The 20,658-nt window shown below is 42.5% G+C and overlaps 1 protein-coding gene across 2 annotated transcripts in view; it reads left to right on the forward strand.

The window, feature by feature from the left end:
- BAG6 (BAG cochaperone 6) overlaps positions 1-20,658 on the forward strand; it is a 59,898-nt gene that overhangs the window by 30,069 nt on the left and 9,171 nt on the right. For both annotated transcript variants that reach the window (XM_073598460.1, XM_073598461.1), the window contains 11 exons: positions 652-846; positions 2,712-2,967; positions 3,057-3,101; positions 3,351-3,446; positions 4,823-4,971; positions 7,380-7,452; positions 13,739-14,064; positions 14,544-14,838; positions 15,806-15,975; positions 17,809-17,862; positions 18,891-18,993. In XM_073598460.1, coding sequence (XP_073454561.1) covers positions 652-846; positions 2,712-2,967; positions 3,057-3,101; positions 3,351-3,446; positions 4,823-4,971; positions 7,380-7,452; positions 13,739-14,064; positions 14,544-14,838; positions 15,806-15,975; positions 17,809-17,862; positions 18,891-18,993 — 1,762 coding nt within the window. The remainder of the gene's footprint in view (positions 1-651; positions 847-2,711; positions 2,968-3,056; positions 3,102-3,350; positions 3,447-4,822; positions 4,972-7,379; positions 7,453-13,738; positions 14,065-14,543; positions 14,839-15,805; positions 15,976-17,808; positions 17,863-18,890; positions 18,994-20,658) is intronic.

Raw genomic sequence — 20,658 nt, forward strand, 5'->3', positions numbered from 1 at the left:
TCTGAAGTTGTGAGGAGGAGAGAAGAGCGCCGATAGCCGGCTTGTGTTATAGGGACACCTACACTGATATATCGGTGCAGTCCCAACAGTACCCACCAGTGCTGCCAATCAGTGCCACCTATCGGTGCCCATTCGTGCAGCCTCATCAGCGCACATCAGTGAAGGAGAAAAATTACCTGTTTGCAAAATTTTATAACAAACTAAGAGAGATTTTTTTCTTTTTTTTTTCTTTTCTTTTCTTTTCAAGATTTTTTCGTTTAACACTAAATTAAAAATCCCAGTGGTGATTAAATACCACCATAAGAAAGCTCTATTTGTGTGAAAAAAATTAAAGATTTCATTTGGGTATAGTGTTGCATGACAGTGCAATTGTCATTCAAAGTGTGACAGCGCTGAAAGCTAAAAATTGGCCTGGGCAGGAAGAGGGTAAAAGTGCCCTGTAGGCAAGTAGTTAATTCAACACATTTATTCTATTGGTGACCCTCATTTTATTCCATTATAGCTCTGCTGGATATTTGTTTATTGAGTGGAGTACACTTGGGTGGTTCACATCTGTACGTGTGTGTGTTCTATATCTTGTCTGTTTCCATTTTAGATGTAAGATGCTGTCACATTAGCCTTTTTGACTCTGTCTGTGTGTTGCTTCAATAGGAGGAACGAGAACAGGCACAGCGAATTATAAATCTTGTTGGCGAGTGTCTTCGGCTGCTAGGGAACGCTTTGGTTGCCGTGTCTGATTTGCGGTGTAATCTTACTATGGCAGCACCTCGCCACATGCACGTGGTCCGACCCATGTCACACTACACAGGTCCTATGTTGCTCCAGCAGGCAGCCATCCCTATACAGGTGAGATGATCTATTACCTTTTTTCATTTTATTTTTTTATAATCTCTTTCCCTCTCTGTCACTCTCACTCCCTCTTTCTTTCCTCACCTCTCCCTGCCTCTCCTCCTCTCCACTCACTGTTGCAGTGCCATTAACACACAGGCTTTAACATGCATTGTTAAAGTGGACCTTACAGCAAGGTCCGAATATACTGTCCAGACCCCCTGTATAAATCGGTAAATCCAAAATGTACGTGTAAAGAAAAAAAGTTAGATTTATATTTATCTCACCCCTGCCTTTTGCATCTCGGGTGTGACATCACTGCCCTTATGGAAAGATTCCTGGGAAATGCAGAGTAGCTGTGATTTAGTGAGAAGACACTCTAGCCAATTGCAAGAGTATCGACTTTGTATTTCCCGAGATCTAGCTAGAGGGATTTGGACCTCATCCTTGGCTAGTCGCTGTGGGCGATACACGTGGGTAAGGTTAGTATAAATCTAGAACTAGAATCTGCAAAGCTGCTAAAGTGACCATGAAATCATTCACTCTCTATTAGTAGTAAGATAACATAACAATTAGTTCTCTGCCTCTCCTCCAATTTTGAGGTTCTGGCCGTAGCCAATTGCATATACATGTATAAAGGGATCTATCCCTAGGGTGGTCTATAGAGTAGGCGTCCCCGGGATAGAACAGACAGCTACTTATGGTCAGAAAGGGCACTCTACACAGTTATGTAAAAAAGTTTTGTATCAAATTTTATTGTGGTGATATTCACCTAAATCATTTAATTTAAAAACATTATATTGCTTTCCTTTGAGGTTGATCAACTCAAGTCCTCTGACAACACATCATAAAAAAGTGATACCTTAAATGTATAACCATACAGACAAAGTATCAATGTTACAGATGTCTAACATACAGACAAACAATACTCACATATAACAACCAACAAATAACATATAATGCAGGCGCCTGAAGTGATCCATTTCTGCCTTACAGTCCCTTCAAAGGAAAGCAATATAATGCTTTTAAATTAAATGATTTAGGTGAATATCACCACAATAAAATTTGATACAAAACTTTTTTACATAACTGTGTAGAGTGCCCTTTCTGACCATAAGTAGTATAAATGTAGGCCAGGGCTTGACAAATTTGCTTTGAATCTAGGAGCAAACAAAAGTTAGGAGCCAGTTTTTTTTTTTTTTTTTAACCAAAAAATTTTACGGGTAGAACATGTGACATGTTACCGAAGGTGAACTTATCCTTTAACCCTTTCACAGCCAGAACCTTTTTTTGCACACGGTTAAAAAGTCATTTTAGGCCAGAAGATTACATAAAACCCCCAAGTATTATATATTTTCTGAAAGCAGACAGGTCTAGGAAAACACAAAATGTCAGTAAAAAAACAAAAAACTTAATTTTAAGGGGCACAAGAATGCAATAAATGACCCAATTTTTTTTTTGTATAATATATAAAAGCTGTGGTTGCACCGAGTAAATAGATACACAAAATGTCAAACCTTAAACCTGTCAGTACCCTATATTTTCTATGGGTGACGCTTTTAAAGCCCCCTATAGGTCATCAGTTTCGCACTATGAAAGAGATTTAGTGCTATAATTATTGCTGTCATTCTGGTGTGTGCAGCGATATGTAACGTGCATCACAATCAACGTTTTTCAGGCATAGGCGCCCCGCCGACTGCTTTTATCGTGAGTTCTACTGCATGATACTGCGGTCCACAGGTGTGAACAAAGCCTTCATTGAAATGTCACTACCACAGCTTCAATGACTGTACACATGAATGGCAGAGGCCACTATATAGTGAGGCCAATTACCTTTTTTTTGTTTCTTGCTTATTGTGTATGGGGAATTGTTTTCCTTCCAGATTAATGTCGGTACCACAGTGACTATGACGGGGAATGGAGCCCATGCTAATCAGACAAGCGAAGGAACGGCAACCTCAGCCACTGCTACTAGCACTTCAGACACAGCACGTGGAGCCAGTGACACCCAGGGCCCTCCTCCAGGGGAGTCCACCCCATCTCCGGCTCCTCCCACCACTGCTCCTTCCCCGCACCCTCGCGTTATACGCATCACACACCAGACAGTGGAGCCAGTCATGATGATGATGAATATCCAGGGTGAGCTGGTTAGACTTTGGATCTGGTTAGCTACCTTTTAGCCATCACCATACTTTGCTTCAGATTTATAACGTTGTGCATTTTTTCAGAATCAGGACCTGGTGGGTCATCAAATATTCCACCAACCTCAGCAGGTGAGACAAATGTTAATTGTGCTTAGCGATGTTCAGTGTGCACCTCCCCTACTTGATATTTCTGTTCCGCTAGTATAAGCCTTACCCCTGGGAGGCGCTATGAAACTGGAGAGTGCCCCCTCCTATTATCTATTGCGCCCAACAAGCTCCTAACCTCCCTGTGTGTTCTCTTTTTTTTTTTTTATTTTTTTTTTTTTTTTGCATGCCTGGAATAAACTCTGTACTAGTAATTGGTGTTCTGTGTTGCAGGTGGTGGCACGCATATACACATGCCTGGATTACCTCCTGAATTCATGCAGGCTATTTCTCACCAGATCACTCAACAAGCCATGGCTGCTGCCTCAGGTGAGTACAGGGTACTAGTGCATGTTCCAAGCCCTGAGCACAGGCAAGAGACAGGTCAATCTTCATTGGGGCTTACAGCCTGACACTGCTGGGCTCACCTTAAAGCGGATCTTAACTGCATCTGAGCACCACAGACCAAACACACTATTTAATTAACTTTTAATATACAAAGCTAACGCCCCCATCCGTCTCTGTTTTATTTTGTTGAGAAATCACTTTGAAAAACAACCCCATAGCACTTCCGGCCATGCCTATCTTGAGTAAGGGCAAATTATTTATGTAGCATTTACTTTCTGGAATCTATCTGCCCTTAGATCAAGGATAATATATCAAAGTGTAGCGCTGAAAATTGATGTGCCCTAGTGCAATCTGAGCAAAAATCAAAATAGACACTGAAATAACAACATGTGTATAATGAAAAAAATGGTATACATAATAAAATGAGTCCATGAGTGATGATAGATGTGAATCTGTTCACAATTGGGTGGAGACAAATCTTGCAAATAGTGGATGTATATACACTTGTGAAGAAACCACCACCGGATAGAGGGAAGGCTTACCAGATCGTTTGAACACACTAGAGCGTACGCTCTGTGTGTCAAACAGGCTTGATATATGATAGATGGACCATGAATTGATGCCGTCAAAAAGATGTATGCGAGTAGCAGCCAGGTGGAATCATGGGGAGAGTAGTACCACAGGCAGACCGAAGCTCAAAATTTCATAGACATGTGGAGGGTATCGAATAGGAAACGAAAAAGGACAATAGCGTAATTCCATAAAACAAAGATAAATTTATTAAAGTGAAAAACCACTCACATGGATATATGTAAAAACAGCGCTGTAAATCAATGTAGGCAGCAGTGGGGACTGTCCTGACGCGTTTCGTCTCCAAAGGACATCATCTGGGGCTTGATCCTTAGATCAAGGATGCATGCCTGAGAGTGTGCTTAGCTGAGAAAACCCCTCCTCCTCTCCTCCCCTTCTGAAAACTCTTGGGATGTATGACATAATTTGCCTAGGCAGGAAACCAGGAAGTAACTGAAGAAATGTAAAAATATTGTTTAAAACAAGTAAATATGATATACTTTCTCATCTTTTTAATAATGCTAGTAGCATGAGGACTGAAATAATCAATGTTTATTGGGAAAGTGAAGTTTCACTTTAAGTGGGGAGATTCAGATTGTTGCAAATGGCCATTCTTAACAGGTTCTCTTCAACAGAAGCCCTAAAACTAGGTTGGCCTTTAAAACTGTGTACTTACTTTACTCCCACTGATATCTTGGTGTCAAGATCTAGATGATAAAAGTGTTCTTTGCCTCAGTATATGACCTTATTCCAGGACTTTACACATTTATTAACAAAATTGTTTACAGGGCAGCAAATTCCTGGCTTTCAGGCTGCTCCTCCTCGTTTTGTATTCACAAGACCAGCTGCTCCCCCACACCCACCTCAGGCTGGAACCACGACTACCACCCCTTCCACTGGACCAGGGACTTCTCCTGGGGCAGGATCTGGAACAGCGGTAAGGGCAAGTTACCTTTTGTATGGTTATTATTTTTCTTTTTTTTTCCTCCAGAGCTCCAGATAAACGGGTGAATTCAAGTGTGTGAGCTATTTTTTTTTTTTTTTTTATAAACACCAAAATGAAATACAGTGTATTGCAGCTTACAAGTCCTTAGATCTGGTGACTGCATTTGTTTTCTTGTGTTTTTTTTTTTTTTTTTCACCTGGTGAACCTTCCAGTAACACAATTTCTGTCCCAACACCGAATTATACTGTACTGTATTTATGGAGACGCGACAAAGTGTTAGGGCTACAGAACACTTTCCCCTTTCATCACTTTTATAACATAGGGTGGTGGTGTAGTCCAGCAAGCAGTCCATATAGAGAACTCTAGTCCTAATGCACTTAGGGTCCTTTCACAGGGGCTTTCCGCCCGGTGGACTCGGACTTGGTGGAGTTTTTTGCTCAGCGGGGGGATCGATCCGCTGAGCAGGCAGATGACAGGTCGGTCTCTGATCACTGTGCAGAAATGGACCTGTCAGAGCCCCGCTCTCCTCTATGGGGAGATGGGATGAAAACAGTCACCCTGCCCGTTTTTCATCTGATCTGCCAGACAGATGGAAAGTGGGGTTTCCAACTGTCTGGATTTCACGGACAGGATCGGAGAGCAGCGGGTGTCAGCAGACATGTCACCGCTGACATTCGCTGCCCCACAGGGATGAATGGAGGCTCCAATCAGGTCCGCTTGAAATACTGACAGGTGGACCTGATCAGAGCGCCGATGTGACAGGGGCTTTACTGATAATATAGGTTGAAAAAAGACATCTAGTTCAACCAATAAAAAAGTCAAACAATCCCATATACACAAACCTATACCTGCAGTTGATCCCATGATCAGATTGGAGAGCAGCGGATGTCAGCAGACGTGTCACCCCTGACAGGTGGACCTGATCAGAAAGCCCGTGTGAAAGGGGCCTAAGCCCCTTTCACACATGCGGATCGTCTGTCCGTTTTTCATCCATCTGTTGACGGATGAAAAACAGATGTGAATGGATGATCATCCATTTACATCAGTTTACATCCACTTCCGTCAACATCCTTTTTTGAAACCGATCAAAGCTCTATTTTTCTTCCGTTTTAAAAAAATGGTACAGATGAAAAAACAGATGCAATCGGATAAATGGTCCGTTTTTGCATCTGTCTTTCCCTTGTAGTGAATATAAAAAAAAAAACTGATGAGAATCTAATGAGCAGCTGATGGGAAAACTGATGGAAACTTCATCCGTTTTGTGACTGAACTGATGAAATGAATGGTCCGCATGTGTGAAAGGGACCTGCAAGGTGCTCAGGTGGTACCACAGTGACTACTGCAGCCATGATTTTAAACCCTTTTTTGATTTAAACCCTCATCCAGAGAGGCAAAGTGGTTAAGGTTTTTAAACAAGGTTGTGCAGATAGGTATTAAAAGCGCCACAAAGATATATGCAAATAACAAGGGTAGAAAAGTATGGAACTTTCAGGGTGCTAAAAACCTTAGGAAAGGATGAAAGACGCTAATATATTAAAAATCCAATAATTTATAAGACCTTGTATATTAAAAACCTGGTAAACGGACTGCAGTCAAAAGACTGAAATTCATTACAGCCATAAAGAATGGTCATGTGACAAGACAGAAGACCTTGTGTATCCCACCCACTACAATGATATCAAAATAAACCAGCAACTGCATGATCCTATAACATATGTTGCTGAATGGTGGGGGTAAAGAGATACTATACTAACACACTTTTCAGACTTCCTCAGGAGACTTCAAGGTGCTGGTAACAGACATATATACATATATATTTTGAACAGTATCTGTATACAACTGTAATACATGGTATGATTGACATATAGAGGGAGATTTACTAAAACTGGAGGGTGCAAAATCTGGTGCAGCTCTGCATAGAAACCAATCCACTTCCAGTTGTTTTTGTCAAGTCTTAATTGAACAAGCTGAATTTAGAAGCTGATTGGCTACCGTGCACAGCTGCACCAGATTCTGACTGCACCAGAGAGTCCCATGCACAAATATTTTCCAAAAGCTAGGTATTAGGTTCTCTGGAGAGAAAGAAGGGAGCAATAGACATAATGCTTGACACATCCTACATACCAAAGAGCAAAGTGTAATGACCTCTTTTAACAGTGGTAAGCATGCATCTCCCCATCTGGAATGGATCAGAAAGTACTAACCCCAAAATAGCTCCACCTATATGGTGGGTAAGGTCTGTCCCATAATAGGAGTGTGTGGATTATGAGTGGTTGCACAGAAGTACAAATATTTTGGAAGGTAAAGCATTTCAAGTGTGTATATGACCTTGGTATTTATCCGCTAGGTTGCTTTTATGTTGCCTATTATCTTTATTACCTCTATGATTTGTCTCCTAGGCTGCTCCAAGCTCTCTAACACAGATGATCAGTGGTCTAGTAGGGCAACTTCTCATGCATCCGGTCATTGTGGGTGAGTAATCGGTGTAGTGGCGTGTTTCTCAGTCCTGCAAGTCTAAATCTCTTTCCTTTGATGTAAAGGCAATTATTTTTATTGAAAGCTTAAGCCCTAGTACACACTACTCAGGTTCTTTTTTTCTTTTTTTTTTTTTGTTTTGTTTTATTGTTTTTTTTTTCTTTTCCCATTCAACCCAGTGGGCTGAACGAAATAAAAAACCTGACAGCCCTAGGAGCTGCTGTGCTAACTATCCAACATTGGTACAGTGATCCCCCCGCTGAGCTATTCTGACAAGAGGGATTGCCCCCCACCAGAACGCTTCGATCATCGCTCTCAGCAGACCTTTTTCGGTCATGCCCCTTCGACATGCCCAGAAAGGCCGGCTTTTGTTGGACCGGCTGCTGTACACTTTGGCCGAATGCCGCCCGACATTCATCGTATGTACTAGGCTTTAGACCCCTGACAATTTGTTATTGCGATCTGTGCCCCCTGAATAGATAAATCCCCTTTTATTTTTCCTGGTGACCACTGTCGCCGAGACAAAGTTAGGGGACATCTTAAAGTAGAATTCTGGGATGCACCCAACTATTCTTTAAAATGCTCCCTCCCCCCTCATATGCTGACAAACCTGTGTAAGAGACCACTCCAGTCTGGTTACATGAACCGACCTCCCCTATGTCAGCAAGGGAGGGGAAGAAGCGCAGACAGTGAATGTCATATAGGTAACGTCAGTGGTCCCAGGCATTACCAGCCACTGTCGAGCGATCTCTCCTCTCCCTTGCAGCCGAAGCTGGCTGACACAGAGGAGATCACATGACCAGACTGGAGCGGCCTGAAAATGGGTAAGTATACAGATCTTTCTTTCACAGGTTAGTCAGAATTTAGGAGGGGAAAAGGGACATTTTTAAGATTAGTTAAGTAATGTATATCCTGGAATTCTACTGTAAATTTTAGAGTTGTCATGAGACTAAGAGGAGAGGAAAAAAAATTTCTGTTGACAGAAAGATCGTAATTGCTCTTACTTTAGAGAGATTTTCCCTCACTTCCTGTTGCGTTGTCAAGACAGGAAGTGAAAAGAACGTGCATTGGAGGACACAGCAGACCTCTGCTTTTAGTTTAAACTTTAGTTGTATGCCCTCCTCTAGAAAGATGAAGTTAAAGATACAGTCGGTTGGGATTTTGGGCCTAGCAACAACTCGACTGATTCTGGATAGGCTTCTGAGATGAGAGAGATGTGTAATCTGACTCAGATAATGAACCAAGTCCAAAATGACCAACTGCTGAAACAATTAAACACAATACTCATGTTGAGAATCAGAAAATATAGGCAAGGCCATGCAAGATTATTTCACCCAGAAGAGGAATGTAGGTTTATTTTAACAGTGTGAGACAGAAAAACAAAAAAATCCAGGAAAATGCATTTCGTATTTGACACCTTCGCAAAACATGACTTAGTACTTTTGCCAAAACCTTTATTGGCAATCACAGAGGTCAGATGTTTCTTGTAGTTGGCCACCAGGTTTGCACACATCTCAGGAGGGATTTGAACATTTCTCTAGACCAGTGTTTTTCAACCTTATTTCAGTGAAGGCACCCTTTATAATGGTGCGCAATCCTGGGACACATCAGACTGATGGCTCGTTTACACAAGGAGGTGCGTCCTGAGTGCGAGAGCTTTTTTGCACGTTCCTATGTGTTGTGTTCTTTACTAGGCTGCTCTATGCTCATGAAACACGCAAAAAAGGTGCTGGCATGGTTTTTAAATCGCACCCCACCAGCGGAACCATGCATTTTAGTGGGCGCAAATGTACATGCTGTTGGTGGATGCATGGGGGTGCCATTAAGAATTAATGGCACACCCACACACCTGCAAAAGGTCATTGATTGGCAGGACGCAGGCGGCTTGCACAGCTTTCAGTTTTGCTGGGAAGAGTAGAGATAACAGCGTAGAAGAGGTGTGGGGTGAGCTCTCTCCCTCCTCTCTGTACCCAGACGTTAAGAGTAATCTTTCATGATATGACAGTAATGGGCTATATGTCATTTTGCCGCGGAACCCCGGTTGAAAAACCCTGCTCTAGACAAATTTACTATTGGGTATTATTCATCAGGTTAAATAGAAGAACCACATTGCTAAATGTACAGTATGTGACGTTGTTAATAATGTAGGAGTATGGATGAAACCCTATTAATTGTTACTATTTTCTTGTACAAGTTTTGGGGATGGGGGGTATGTTTGTACATTTTGTACTGACATTTTCAAAAAAAGAAGCAACCAATTAAAAAGATAACTTGGGTATCTAAACCGAAGAACAAAAATGTAAAATATTAGTTTACTAGTTCTTAAATGTGATCGCTGCATTTATTTTTATTTTTCAGGCTCCCCCCCCCCCTATATTGTCACCTAGTGTTCTTGTCAGTAACACAATTCTGTCCTAGGGTGACAGTGTTCACTCATTGTTGTGTATTTATTGAGGAACAGTATTGTCATCCTATGACAGAAAGTGTTAGGACTGCAGAACATCTCCCCTTCTCCTTATATCTATAATTTGGGAGATGCTCTGTAGTTCACAAAAGTAACCAGAGCATGGTTAAAAATGCACAAGATAAGACTGTGGAGTGCATAGGATATAAGAACGCACTGTATTTCTTTGCTGTTAGATATTGTTTTCAATGGTATATTAAACACACTGAAAGGGAGCAAATTGTTTTTCCTTGTTAGGGTTTGCATACAGTGCCTTGAAAAAAGTATTCATACCCCTTGAAATTTTCCACATTTTGTCATGTTCCAACCAAAAACGTAAATGTATTTTATTGAGATTTTATGTGATAGACCAACACAAAGTGGCACATAATTGAGAAGTGGAAGGAAAATGATAAATGGTTTTCAAAATTTTTTACAAATATGTGAAAAGTGTGGCGTGCATTTGTATTCAGCCCCCCTTACTCTGATACCCCCTAACTAAAATCTAGTGGAACCAATTGCCTTCAGAAGTCACCTAATTAGTAAATAGAGTCCACCTGTGTGTAATTTTAATCTCAGTATGAAAACAGCTGTTCTGTGAAGCCCTCGGAAGTTTGTTAAAGAACCATAGTGAACAAACAGCAGCATGTGGGCCAAGGAACATACCAGACAGGTCAGAGATAAAGTTGTGGAGAAGTTTAAAGCAGGGTTAGATGCACTGTTCAATCCATCATCCGAAAATGGAAAGAGTATGTCACAACTGCAAACCTACCAAGACATGGCCGTCCACCTAAACTGACAGGCCAGACAAGGAGAGCATTTATTAGAGAAGCAGCCAAGAGGCCTATGGAAACTCTGGAGGAGCTGCAGAAATCCACAGCTCTGGTGGGAGAATCTGTCCACAGGACAACTATTAGTTGTACCCTCCACAAATCTGGCCTTTATGGAAGAGCGGCAAAAAGAATGCCATTGTTGAAAGGAAGCCATAAGAAGTCCATTTTGCAGTTTGCGAAAAGCCATGTGGGGGACACAGCAAACGTGGAAGAAGGTGCTCTGGTCAGATGAGACCAAAATTGAACTTTTTGGCCTAAAAGTAAAACTGTGTGTGGCAGAAAACTAACATTGCACATCACCCTGAACACACCATCCCCACTGAAAAACATGGTGGTGGCAACATCATGTTGTGGGGATGCTTGCCTTCAGCAGGGACAGGGAAGCTGGTCAGAGTTAATGGGATGATGGATGGAGCCAAATACAGGGCAATCTTAGAAGAAAACCTGTTAGTCTGCAAAAGACTTGAGACTGGGCTGGAGGTTCACCTTCCAGCAGGACAACGACCTGAAATATACAGCCAGAGCTACAATGGAATGGTTTAGATCAGGGGTGCCCAACCTTTTGAAGAGCGAGGGCCACTTAATCAACTTGGTAAGCGGTCGTGGGCCACAATGAGTGGAGCAGGCAGGAGACAGGTCTGTGTTTGCTCTGCATATGCAGAGTGGACACAGCCCACTCTACGCTATGGGCCCTCTGTTCCTATCCGCCCAGATGGAAGGGAAAAGATCCCCTTCTGTTTTTTTTAGCAGATCAGATTGGAGGTAGGTGAGTATAAACAGACCATATTCGTTTACATCTGCCGATCCAGAGAGGTGAATGGAAGGTCCGATTTGAGTCAGACCGATCATGTGAAAAGGGCCTAAGACTGCTTTCACACTGATGCGCTACGGTTTACCCACACCGCCGTTGCAGCTCAGTGCACCTGTGGCTTTCCTGCAGGTTAGCTGCACTTTGCCATAGACTTCTATTACAGTGGATATAAAAAGTCTACACACCCCTCATGAAATGAGACCAAGATAAATCATTTCAGAACTTTTTTCCCCCTTTTTAATGTGACCTATAAACTGTACAACTCAATTGAAAAACAAACTAAAAGAAAAATGTAGGTCTTTCCTGACATTTTCTTAGTCGCACCCTACAGCAAAAGCCATGGTCCGCAGAGAGCTTCCAAAGCATCAGAGGGATCTCATTGTTAAACAGTATCATTCAGGAGAAGGGTACAAAAGAATTTCCAAGGCATTAGCTATACCATGGAACACAGTGAAGATAGTCATCAAGTGGAGAAAATGTGGCACAATAGTGACATTACCAAGAACTGGATGTCCCTACAAAAATTAAAGTAAAGTAAAGGTAAAGTGGCAAGACGGAAGCCTTTTCTTACAAAGAAAACATCCAAGCCCAGCTAAATTTTGCAAAAACGCATCTGAAGTCTCCCAAAAGCACGTGGGAAAATGTGTTATGGTCTGATGAAACCAAGGTTGAACTTTTTGTCCATAATTTCAAAAGATATGTTTGGTGTAAAAACAGCATTGCACATCACCAAAAGAACACCATACCCACCGTGAAGCATGGTGGTGGCAGCATCATGATTTGGGGCTGTTTTTGCCCACTCTTCTTTGCAAAAACACTCCAAATCTGTCGATTGCGAGGGCATCTTCTGTGCACAGACAACATACTAAGGGTGTTAGGACCCTCCTACCCAAAAAGACTGAGTGCTGTAATACAATCAAAAGGTGCTTCGATAAGGAATTAGTTTAAGGGTGTGCACAGTTATACAACCATATTATTTTATTTTTACTTCCATCTAAAAGATTTCAGTTTGTTGTTCAATGGAGTTGTACAGTTTATATGTCACATTAAAAGGTGGAAAAAGTTCTGAAATTATTTATCTTTGGCTCATTTTTTTTTACATCACAGAAACCTGACATTTTAACGGGGGTGTGTAGACTTTTTATATCCACTGTATATCCTGCAGGTGTGGTGCACTTTCTGAAAGCACACCAAACCCACAGGTGGTAATCGGATTCTATGGCTCACTGCGGATCAGTTTGAAAGCAGCCCAGTAACTATTGCAGAACAGATATCCCCATATATACTCTGTGATTTTTAGTATCAAACTTACCTTTTAATAAGTCTTCCATTCAGGTATCACCGGCTGTTGCCGTCCCATGCAGAGTGCATTTGGTATCACTCGGCTTGTGACGGGAGCTGGCCCTATACAGGAAGCATCGGCTTATGTGGCTCTGCTCCACAGCCGCTTGATTCCTCTACCGCCGGCTTCATTTACAAAACTGATGCTCTGGGATGGCGGATTGGCAAGCCGTAATCTGGGCTTGCCTACCCGCTATCCCAGAGCAGGAGGTCGCGGGCCTAATCAGAAGGCTCCACGGGCCACATATTGGGCACCTCTGATTTTAGATCAAAGCATATTTATGTGTTAGAATGGTGTAGTTAAAGTCCAGACCTAAATCCAATTGAGACTCTGTGGCAAGACTTGAAAATTACTGTTCAGACGCTCTCCATCCAGTCTGACAGAGCTTGAGCTTATTTTACAAAGTAGAATGGGCAAAAATGTCACTCTCTGGATGTGCAAAGATGGTAGAGACATCCCCAAAAAGACTTGCAGCTGTAATTGCAGTGAAAGGTGATTCTACAAAGTATTGACTTAGGGGGGCTATAAACAAATCTACGCCACACTTTTCACATATTTATTTTTTAAACAATTTTGAAAACCATTTATCATTTTCCTTCCACTTCACAATTTTGTGCCACATTGTGTTGGTCTATCACATAAAATCCCAATAAAATAAATTTACGTTTTTGGTTGTAACATGTCAAGGGGTATGAATACTTTTTCAAGGCACTGTACATTTTTGTTGGGGGCGTGTTTAGCTTTACTCAGCTTTCTTTTTCTTTTCTCCTTTTTTGTTTTGTTGACCTTATTTGATGGTTGTTATGTCCTGTGTCACCCTGTTGGGGCTTTAACAGTTTCACCCTTTCTTGTAGCTCAGAGTGGCGGCACAACCAGCACCTCTGCTTCCTCCTCCACTTCCACTTCTTCCAGCTCAACGTCAACCACCACCACCACCACATCCTCCTCCACCTTTCCAAGCACTCCCTCTGCACCCTCAGCTCCTTCTACCCCCTCCGCCCCCTCCACTCCTCCCTCGCAGCCACCTCCTGGTCTGGAACAGCAGCTGTCTCAGCTCCTCGGCTCGTTACTGGGCACTGCAAGCTCTGGCGTGGCCAACATAGCAATGGGATCGCCAAGCATTGCCGTGGCAGTTCCTGGAATGCCCTCGTTCATGCAAGGAGTCACTGACCTATTGCAGGTATTTGCATTTCCACGTTTCTCTTTGCAGTTTTCCTTTTTTTTGTGGAGGTGACCATACATAGGCGATAATTGCCAGAAACCTTTTCCACGTATCAGTGGATTGTAGAGACTAACATCATTAGCGGTAAGATGTGTTGGAATTTTGTCATCCTCCATCTCTTTAGCTGAAGCAAAGATTAAAACACAACTTTAGCTTGGGCCAAAGATTTACTGTTACTTGTCCCTGCCACAGACTTACCAGGCCACTGATCTATTGATGCTTGTCGTCCAAGTTAAATGACACCCAGCATCACTTAACCCACTTCCTGGGAACACAGGCCATCAAGGCTCCTGCCCTTGTAAATCACACTTTTTTTTTATTTTATTTTTTCTAGCAGATCTGCTGAATTACAATATTTTTTTTATAATTTTTTTTTTGTATTATATATTTTATAATGCTACAATTTTCTATGTGTTTTCCATTTTTATCCTCTACAGGCTACACAAAATATCAATGTGTCTGTCACACCACCTCAGTCGTTTGCACAGCCCTCTGCGTCTGCACCTCCACCACCTCCACCACCAGCTGCCTCAGCACCACCACCACCACAAGCAGCTGCTCCAGATTCCCTCCCACCAGAGTTCTTCACCAGTGTGGTGCAGGGTGTTCTGTCCTCTATGCTGGGTTCACTTAGTGCAGCGGATCAGAGCGGGACAGAAAGCATTGCAGCCTTCATCCAGCGCCTCAGCGGTTCCCCCAACATCTTTCAACCAGACACAGAGGGGCCTGGAGGTCGGTATCTTTCCTGCCACGCTCTCCTCCACTGCACGCTATTTGTATCACTGAGCTAAGGATGTTTTATGTCTTCTTTCCCCTAAACTGCCCTCTGCAGGTCCACCTCTGTATTGCAGGACAATCATTCAAGTCAAAATGTCATGAGAATACAAAGGCTGCCATTAATTGATTACTTCTGATATGCTGTTGTGCTGATCACCTTCAGCACCAGCACAGAGCAAATAGCAAGATTAGAAAAGTCATAAAAAGGAGGCCCTTATCTGCTACAAAAAAAAAGCTAGGTAGAAAGTATTAACTTCCCAGGAGTAAAAAATGCTGCCAGGCCTTCCAGTGTTGCTGACACAACAAAACGCCTAGCTATTTGGTCTCCTGATCTCTGCTGAATTGGGGGGAGCAACTTGGTCCCCCTTCTTCAACAAATATCATATAACCAGTTGCCTTGTGTTTTGGTTATATGAGCAGCACAAGAAGGAGCCTGAAGCAGGACGTTCTCCAGGAAAGGTACGTATTTTAGGAATTTACTGATTTTGTTTTTTGTTTTCTTCCCATAGAAAACATAGCAAGTAGTTTTAACGTATAGGTTCATTTTAAAGTGATAACCTGAACTGAGAATTTTTTGCTCTTGCATTCATCTAGTGCACGTGGCTATCCTGATACCAAAACACTGCTAGTGTGTTAGGCTTTTAAATGCCCATAGTTTGTGGATAATGTGGCTCCTGATTCCAACACCACCTTCTCAAAGTCCTCTGCAGCCTCACTTACATGTATGCATGATAGGGTTGTCTGCACAGCAAAGGATCACTTGAGAAGCGATTAAAGTCTGACTGAGAAGCACTGTGAATAACCTGCTGAATCCATCTGACATAGCATGGTTGCAGTGTTTCCTTGATAGCATTAGCAGTCCACTGGCTGCTTATGTGCCTGAATATGCTCTTAAAACTGTCTTGCATTTCCCTTTTTCCAGGGTTCTTTGGTGATCTCCTGTCTCTCATCTGTCATCACTTCTCACTTGTGGACGTAGTGATGTTACTACATGGCCAGTCCCAGCCACTGCAAAACCTGCAACCTCAGCTGCGATCCTTCTTCCTGCAGCAGTATCTACGCCAGGCTGACCCAACACCACAGAATATTCAGGTACACCCATCACTGCCAATGTACGGTCATCCTGCTGTTTGGTAAATGATATCTGTTTGTTTGGTAAACGACTCATGTTTTCAAAATTTGCCGACAGGGAAAGTGAGGTTAGACATTTTTGTGAGCTGCCATTGCTGATTTGAATTTTAACGTAGATTTACAGCTTTAATCGGATGAAATAGTCTGTTTTGGCCAAGCTGGGTGGAGGTGGAGAGGCGGGGAGATGACGACATGACTTCCAACTTGGCCAATCGGAGGAAGCCTTGTAGTCATCGATTAAAATGACAAAGCTTCTTCTGAATGGCGGAGAAGCACTTAGCACGACTCTTTATTTCAGGCAGCAGATGGGAAGTTTCCTGTATTGCTGTCGGAATGCAATGCCGCTTACTGTATGCACCTAATGCTACTACCGTATATTACAACACACACACCGCCGTTGCATTGTTTTCTAAGTTAATAGTTAATTTGGGCCAACTTGGCTCAAACTATTTAAAGTGATATTAATGCTGGAAGTCTGCTTTTATCATATGCATATCAGGGCTCCACCAGTTTCCTCCCCCCTACCTTGTCCCGCCCCTAACCCCGCCCCCGTAAATTGTTGGGGGGGTGTTCTAACAGAGAGGGTGGCTGAGAGAGAGGGGGTGAGGGGGTAGATGAGAGAGAGAGAGACTCCTAGCCCTGTCCCTGTCTGCAGTCCCTCCTCTGCCCTCCTATCCCAGTCTGTCTGCAGGTAGGTCTGTGTATGATGCCTGGTACCTTCCATGATCTTCCTGATCTTGGAGATGCTCTGCTGCTCCTTTCAGCGGCTATGTGGCAGCCTACACCTCCCGCCCGTCCTCGTCCTTCGGGCCTCACTACTGATGCTGGAGCAGAGAGGTAGTGTCCAGGCTTTGGGACTCTGGGGATGCTGCTGCGTGCCTCCTCGAGGGTCAAGGAGACTGTGGGGATAGATGCCCGCCCCCCAAGGACGCCGCTGCGCTGCACTTCCGCGCCACCGTACCTAACATTACAAGGGGCAGCTGCTTTGGGCTGCACAATATTGACTGGGCCCCAGGCAGCACACTTGGGACAGATGGCCATAGCCCAGGCTCCCCCCACCTACGCTGTGCCACTGGTGATAGGTGTGTGGGGTGGCCAATGAGCGAAGGGGAAGGGTTTCAACTTCAAGCGTGAAGTGTGAGTCGAGGGGGGGAGAAATAAGGCTCCTGTTCAACCCTGCCTGCCGGCGATGTCCCGCCCCCTTTCCGATGCGGCTCCACACTCGCTCCTCAGCATATTTCCATTCGCCAAATGCGAGCAGGCGAGTGGAAATTTTGAGGGCTGTATTATATTTCAAAAGGCCATTTGCAGAGCTGCTTCTTTCTAAAAAAAACAGTTAATCTTTAATTTAGTAGGTCCAGAACTTTCCTGGTCACCCTCCCTGCTCTTTCCCCAGCTGACAGTTCTGTTATTCGGGGTCAGGTGTGTAATTTTGGGGTCCGTATCCAGGGGAGGTTCATTTTCTCTGACTTGTGCTAGGAGCAGACATTTTACAGTATACTAGAGCTGGTCTAGAAATGTTTTGCAGCTCTGCTAATCCTCTTCTTGACACATCTGTCTGTTGGTCTCAAATTACCTAAAATGTCATTGTAAACTTTAAATACAACGTGCATGTGTAGTCACAATGAAAAATCTCTAGAAGAGGAAGTATGTCTTTTGAAGCAATATGAATGGCAGAATGTTACTATTACATTTAAACTTAAATTACGTTGGACTAAGTTTTCCGATGTTGATATTTATCAAATTGTTGATGAGGGGACAGAATAAATGACGGTACAAATGTTTTTCTTTCAGATGGCATCGCGGAATCTTATGAATGGCTTGGAAGAATATATCCGCGAGAGCTTTGTAAGGGATGCCTGCCCATTCCAGTCCTGCCATGTTTGTCTTATCCCACTCCTGCATCTCTTATTAAAGTCCATGGCTTCCATACAATGCTACCTCTGATTGCAAGAATTGGAGATCTCGGCATCATCTGCCTGCCCTCTCCACCTCAGGCCAAGCACAGGAAGCCTTGCACTGATTAAAAATACAAGGCTTCCTCTCAACTCCATTTTGTTCCTGCAGCAGCCAGGAAGCTGCCCGTTTCTTTTCTGAAACACAGCACTGCATACTGTATGTAGTCAATGCTACTTACAGTATGATACAGCTCTGACAGCAGCCGAAAAAAGTTAATTATAGAAGTAGTTCATTTGGACCAGCTTGGCCTAAACTAACTATTTAAAGTGAAAGGAAACATGGAGTCAGAGCGGAATGATACCCATAACAACTTGATAGAAAAAAATGTTCTTTAGCAAGGAACATACATGACACATTAATAATTATGCTACCAAAATGAGTGTGTGCTGTAATTTGCCTCCAGCATTGCTCCTGTTTGTTCTTGCTGGAGGATGCCATTTTGCTGAAGCCCCTGAGTAGAAGTAAATCAGAATTAAACCTGTAGATTTATCGGTTTCAAAACCGTTTGTTACATGCCGGGATTGCTAACTGTCACATTTGCTTGTTTCCTCAACCAAACTGTCAAACCATCAAATGTCTGGTGTAATAACAGATCACATGTGCAGCACCATGGCAGTTGCAGATCAAACAGAAGCAGCTTCCTTGGCTGTAAACGATAGGAGGGTTTAATTCCACTTTAAGGATGTCAGCAGATCGGCCTCTACATATTCGGCACAGTGCCTAAAAATAGAGAGCAACTGAGCATGTGCAGAGCAGAGTGAGACAGTGTGTTACTATTTTAAACAGTATAAGGCACTTCTTTTTATGTTTTAGATAGCTGTACCTGCAAAAGGGGCCAGCTTGAAGTGATCTAGCAGGACTGAGTAAAGTTCCACTTGAAGGTTTAGTTCCTTATCATTTTGTCCCTTCATATGCAGGCCACCGCCCCTGTTCGCGAAGATGTCGACATAACGAGAACTAATCTCGAGTTCCTGCAGGAGCAGTTTAATAGGATCACAACGCACATCCTACATTGTGCAGGTAAATAACGCATGACATGTATCAGGAGTGCTGCAGAAAAAGGCAGGGCAGGAAAGGGTCCATATCTTGCTCTTTCCATCCTTAACCACCTGAGCCCTGGTACAAAGCATGATAGTTGATGGCAACATCGGTGTATGTGTAATATTTTGAACTTTTCCTCTCTGATGTGGAGAAAAGAATCAGGCCTGAGTGAAGGGAGATTTTCCAATGATTAGACCATCTCTGTGCAATGAGCATTTCCACTTGCTAGAGGCTTCTGTTTTTGTCACCAAGATGTCAGGAGTTGCTGGATAATTGGGAGTAATGTGTGCGTCTCTGCAAGTGATGCACCAATAGAGACACCCTGTCTCCATACCGTTGCTTTAAACCGCAGACTTGCTATAATATTATAGGTACGTTTTAATAGCTTTTATGAGTGTTTTCTTACCTGTAAATATGGATGCACCGATACCATTTTGTTTTTTTTTGTTTTTTTTTTTACAATGAGTACGAGTACAGATACTTTTTTTTTTTTTTTTTTTTTTTTTTTTTTAAGTACTCGCCGATACCTATTACCAATGCCTACTGCAACTGTTTTGTGTTTTCACTTCAGCTGTCAGGAATAGTACAAAGCATTGAAAAGTTATTTAAAAATGAAATCGATTTTTTTCACGCTTTTTCAATGTGAAATGTGTAAATACAGGTTTATATATATATATATATATATATATATATATATATATATATATATATATATATATATATATATATATATATATATATATATATATATACAGTGTGTGTGTGTATATAAAATAAAATAGACATGAACAAAAAAAAAGCAGGAAAATGATTAAATGGAGGAGAATAGGGAGTTAATTAAGGCTGATTAGAGTAAATTAAGGGTTTATCAGGGGTTAAACAGAGGAACATTTGTTCATCCCTTTGATCTGCAGATGAAGAAACAGAAAGATACAAAAAGAAACAATGTTTCTTTTTATTTTAGTGGCTGAGCAATGTTGTTAATAAACATTGCCGGCTGTTTTTTTTTTTGACAGCTCCAATACCAGACTTCTTTAACACTTCAGCTGTCAACAGGGGAGACCCACTGACAGCTCAAAGAATCGAGCCTGAAAGTATCGGTTTCAGGTATTGGTGCATTTGCACGAGTACCGATACTTGTGCAAATACTCGGTACTGATACCAATACTAGTATAGGTGCAACCCTACCTGTAAATCCTCCCTTGTGTAGACATTCAGAATCTCAGAGACTGCTGCTGGGTGCTGCCCTCTGGGATGTGATGTCAGCAGCCTCCGAGCTATATGCACTATATTATTACCCTTTGATCCTATTCTCCTGGCTGTTGCATAATAGGTTATGTAGGGAGGTGAAGGGTAAGGAGGGAGGAGATGGGCCAGCACAGAAAGAGTAGAGGGCTATGACAGGCAAGGAGGTAGGGGGTTGTGGTGGGAATAAACTCGTCCTGAAGTCAGATTTGATAGCAAGTTCAAAGGCACAATGCAAGTGAATAAAACATTGTTTATTGAGTGGAAAAAATAAGCATTTAAGATGCTTTATTTTTCTGAGTTTTTACCTACAGCCTTTTAAGTGTCAGGGTCCCCCCACCCCCTAAGTTATTTTCTTGCTTTCTCAGAAAAGTAGGCCCTGGGAATGAAGCAATTATG

Source organism: Aquarana catesbeiana, linkage group LG09 (genome assembly GCF_042186555.1).
Source record: "Aquarana catesbeiana isolate 2022-GZ linkage group LG09, ASM4218655v1, whole genome shotgun sequence".
NCBI lineage: Eukaryota > Metazoa > Chordata > Amphibia > Anura > Ranidae > Aquarana > Aquarana catesbeiana.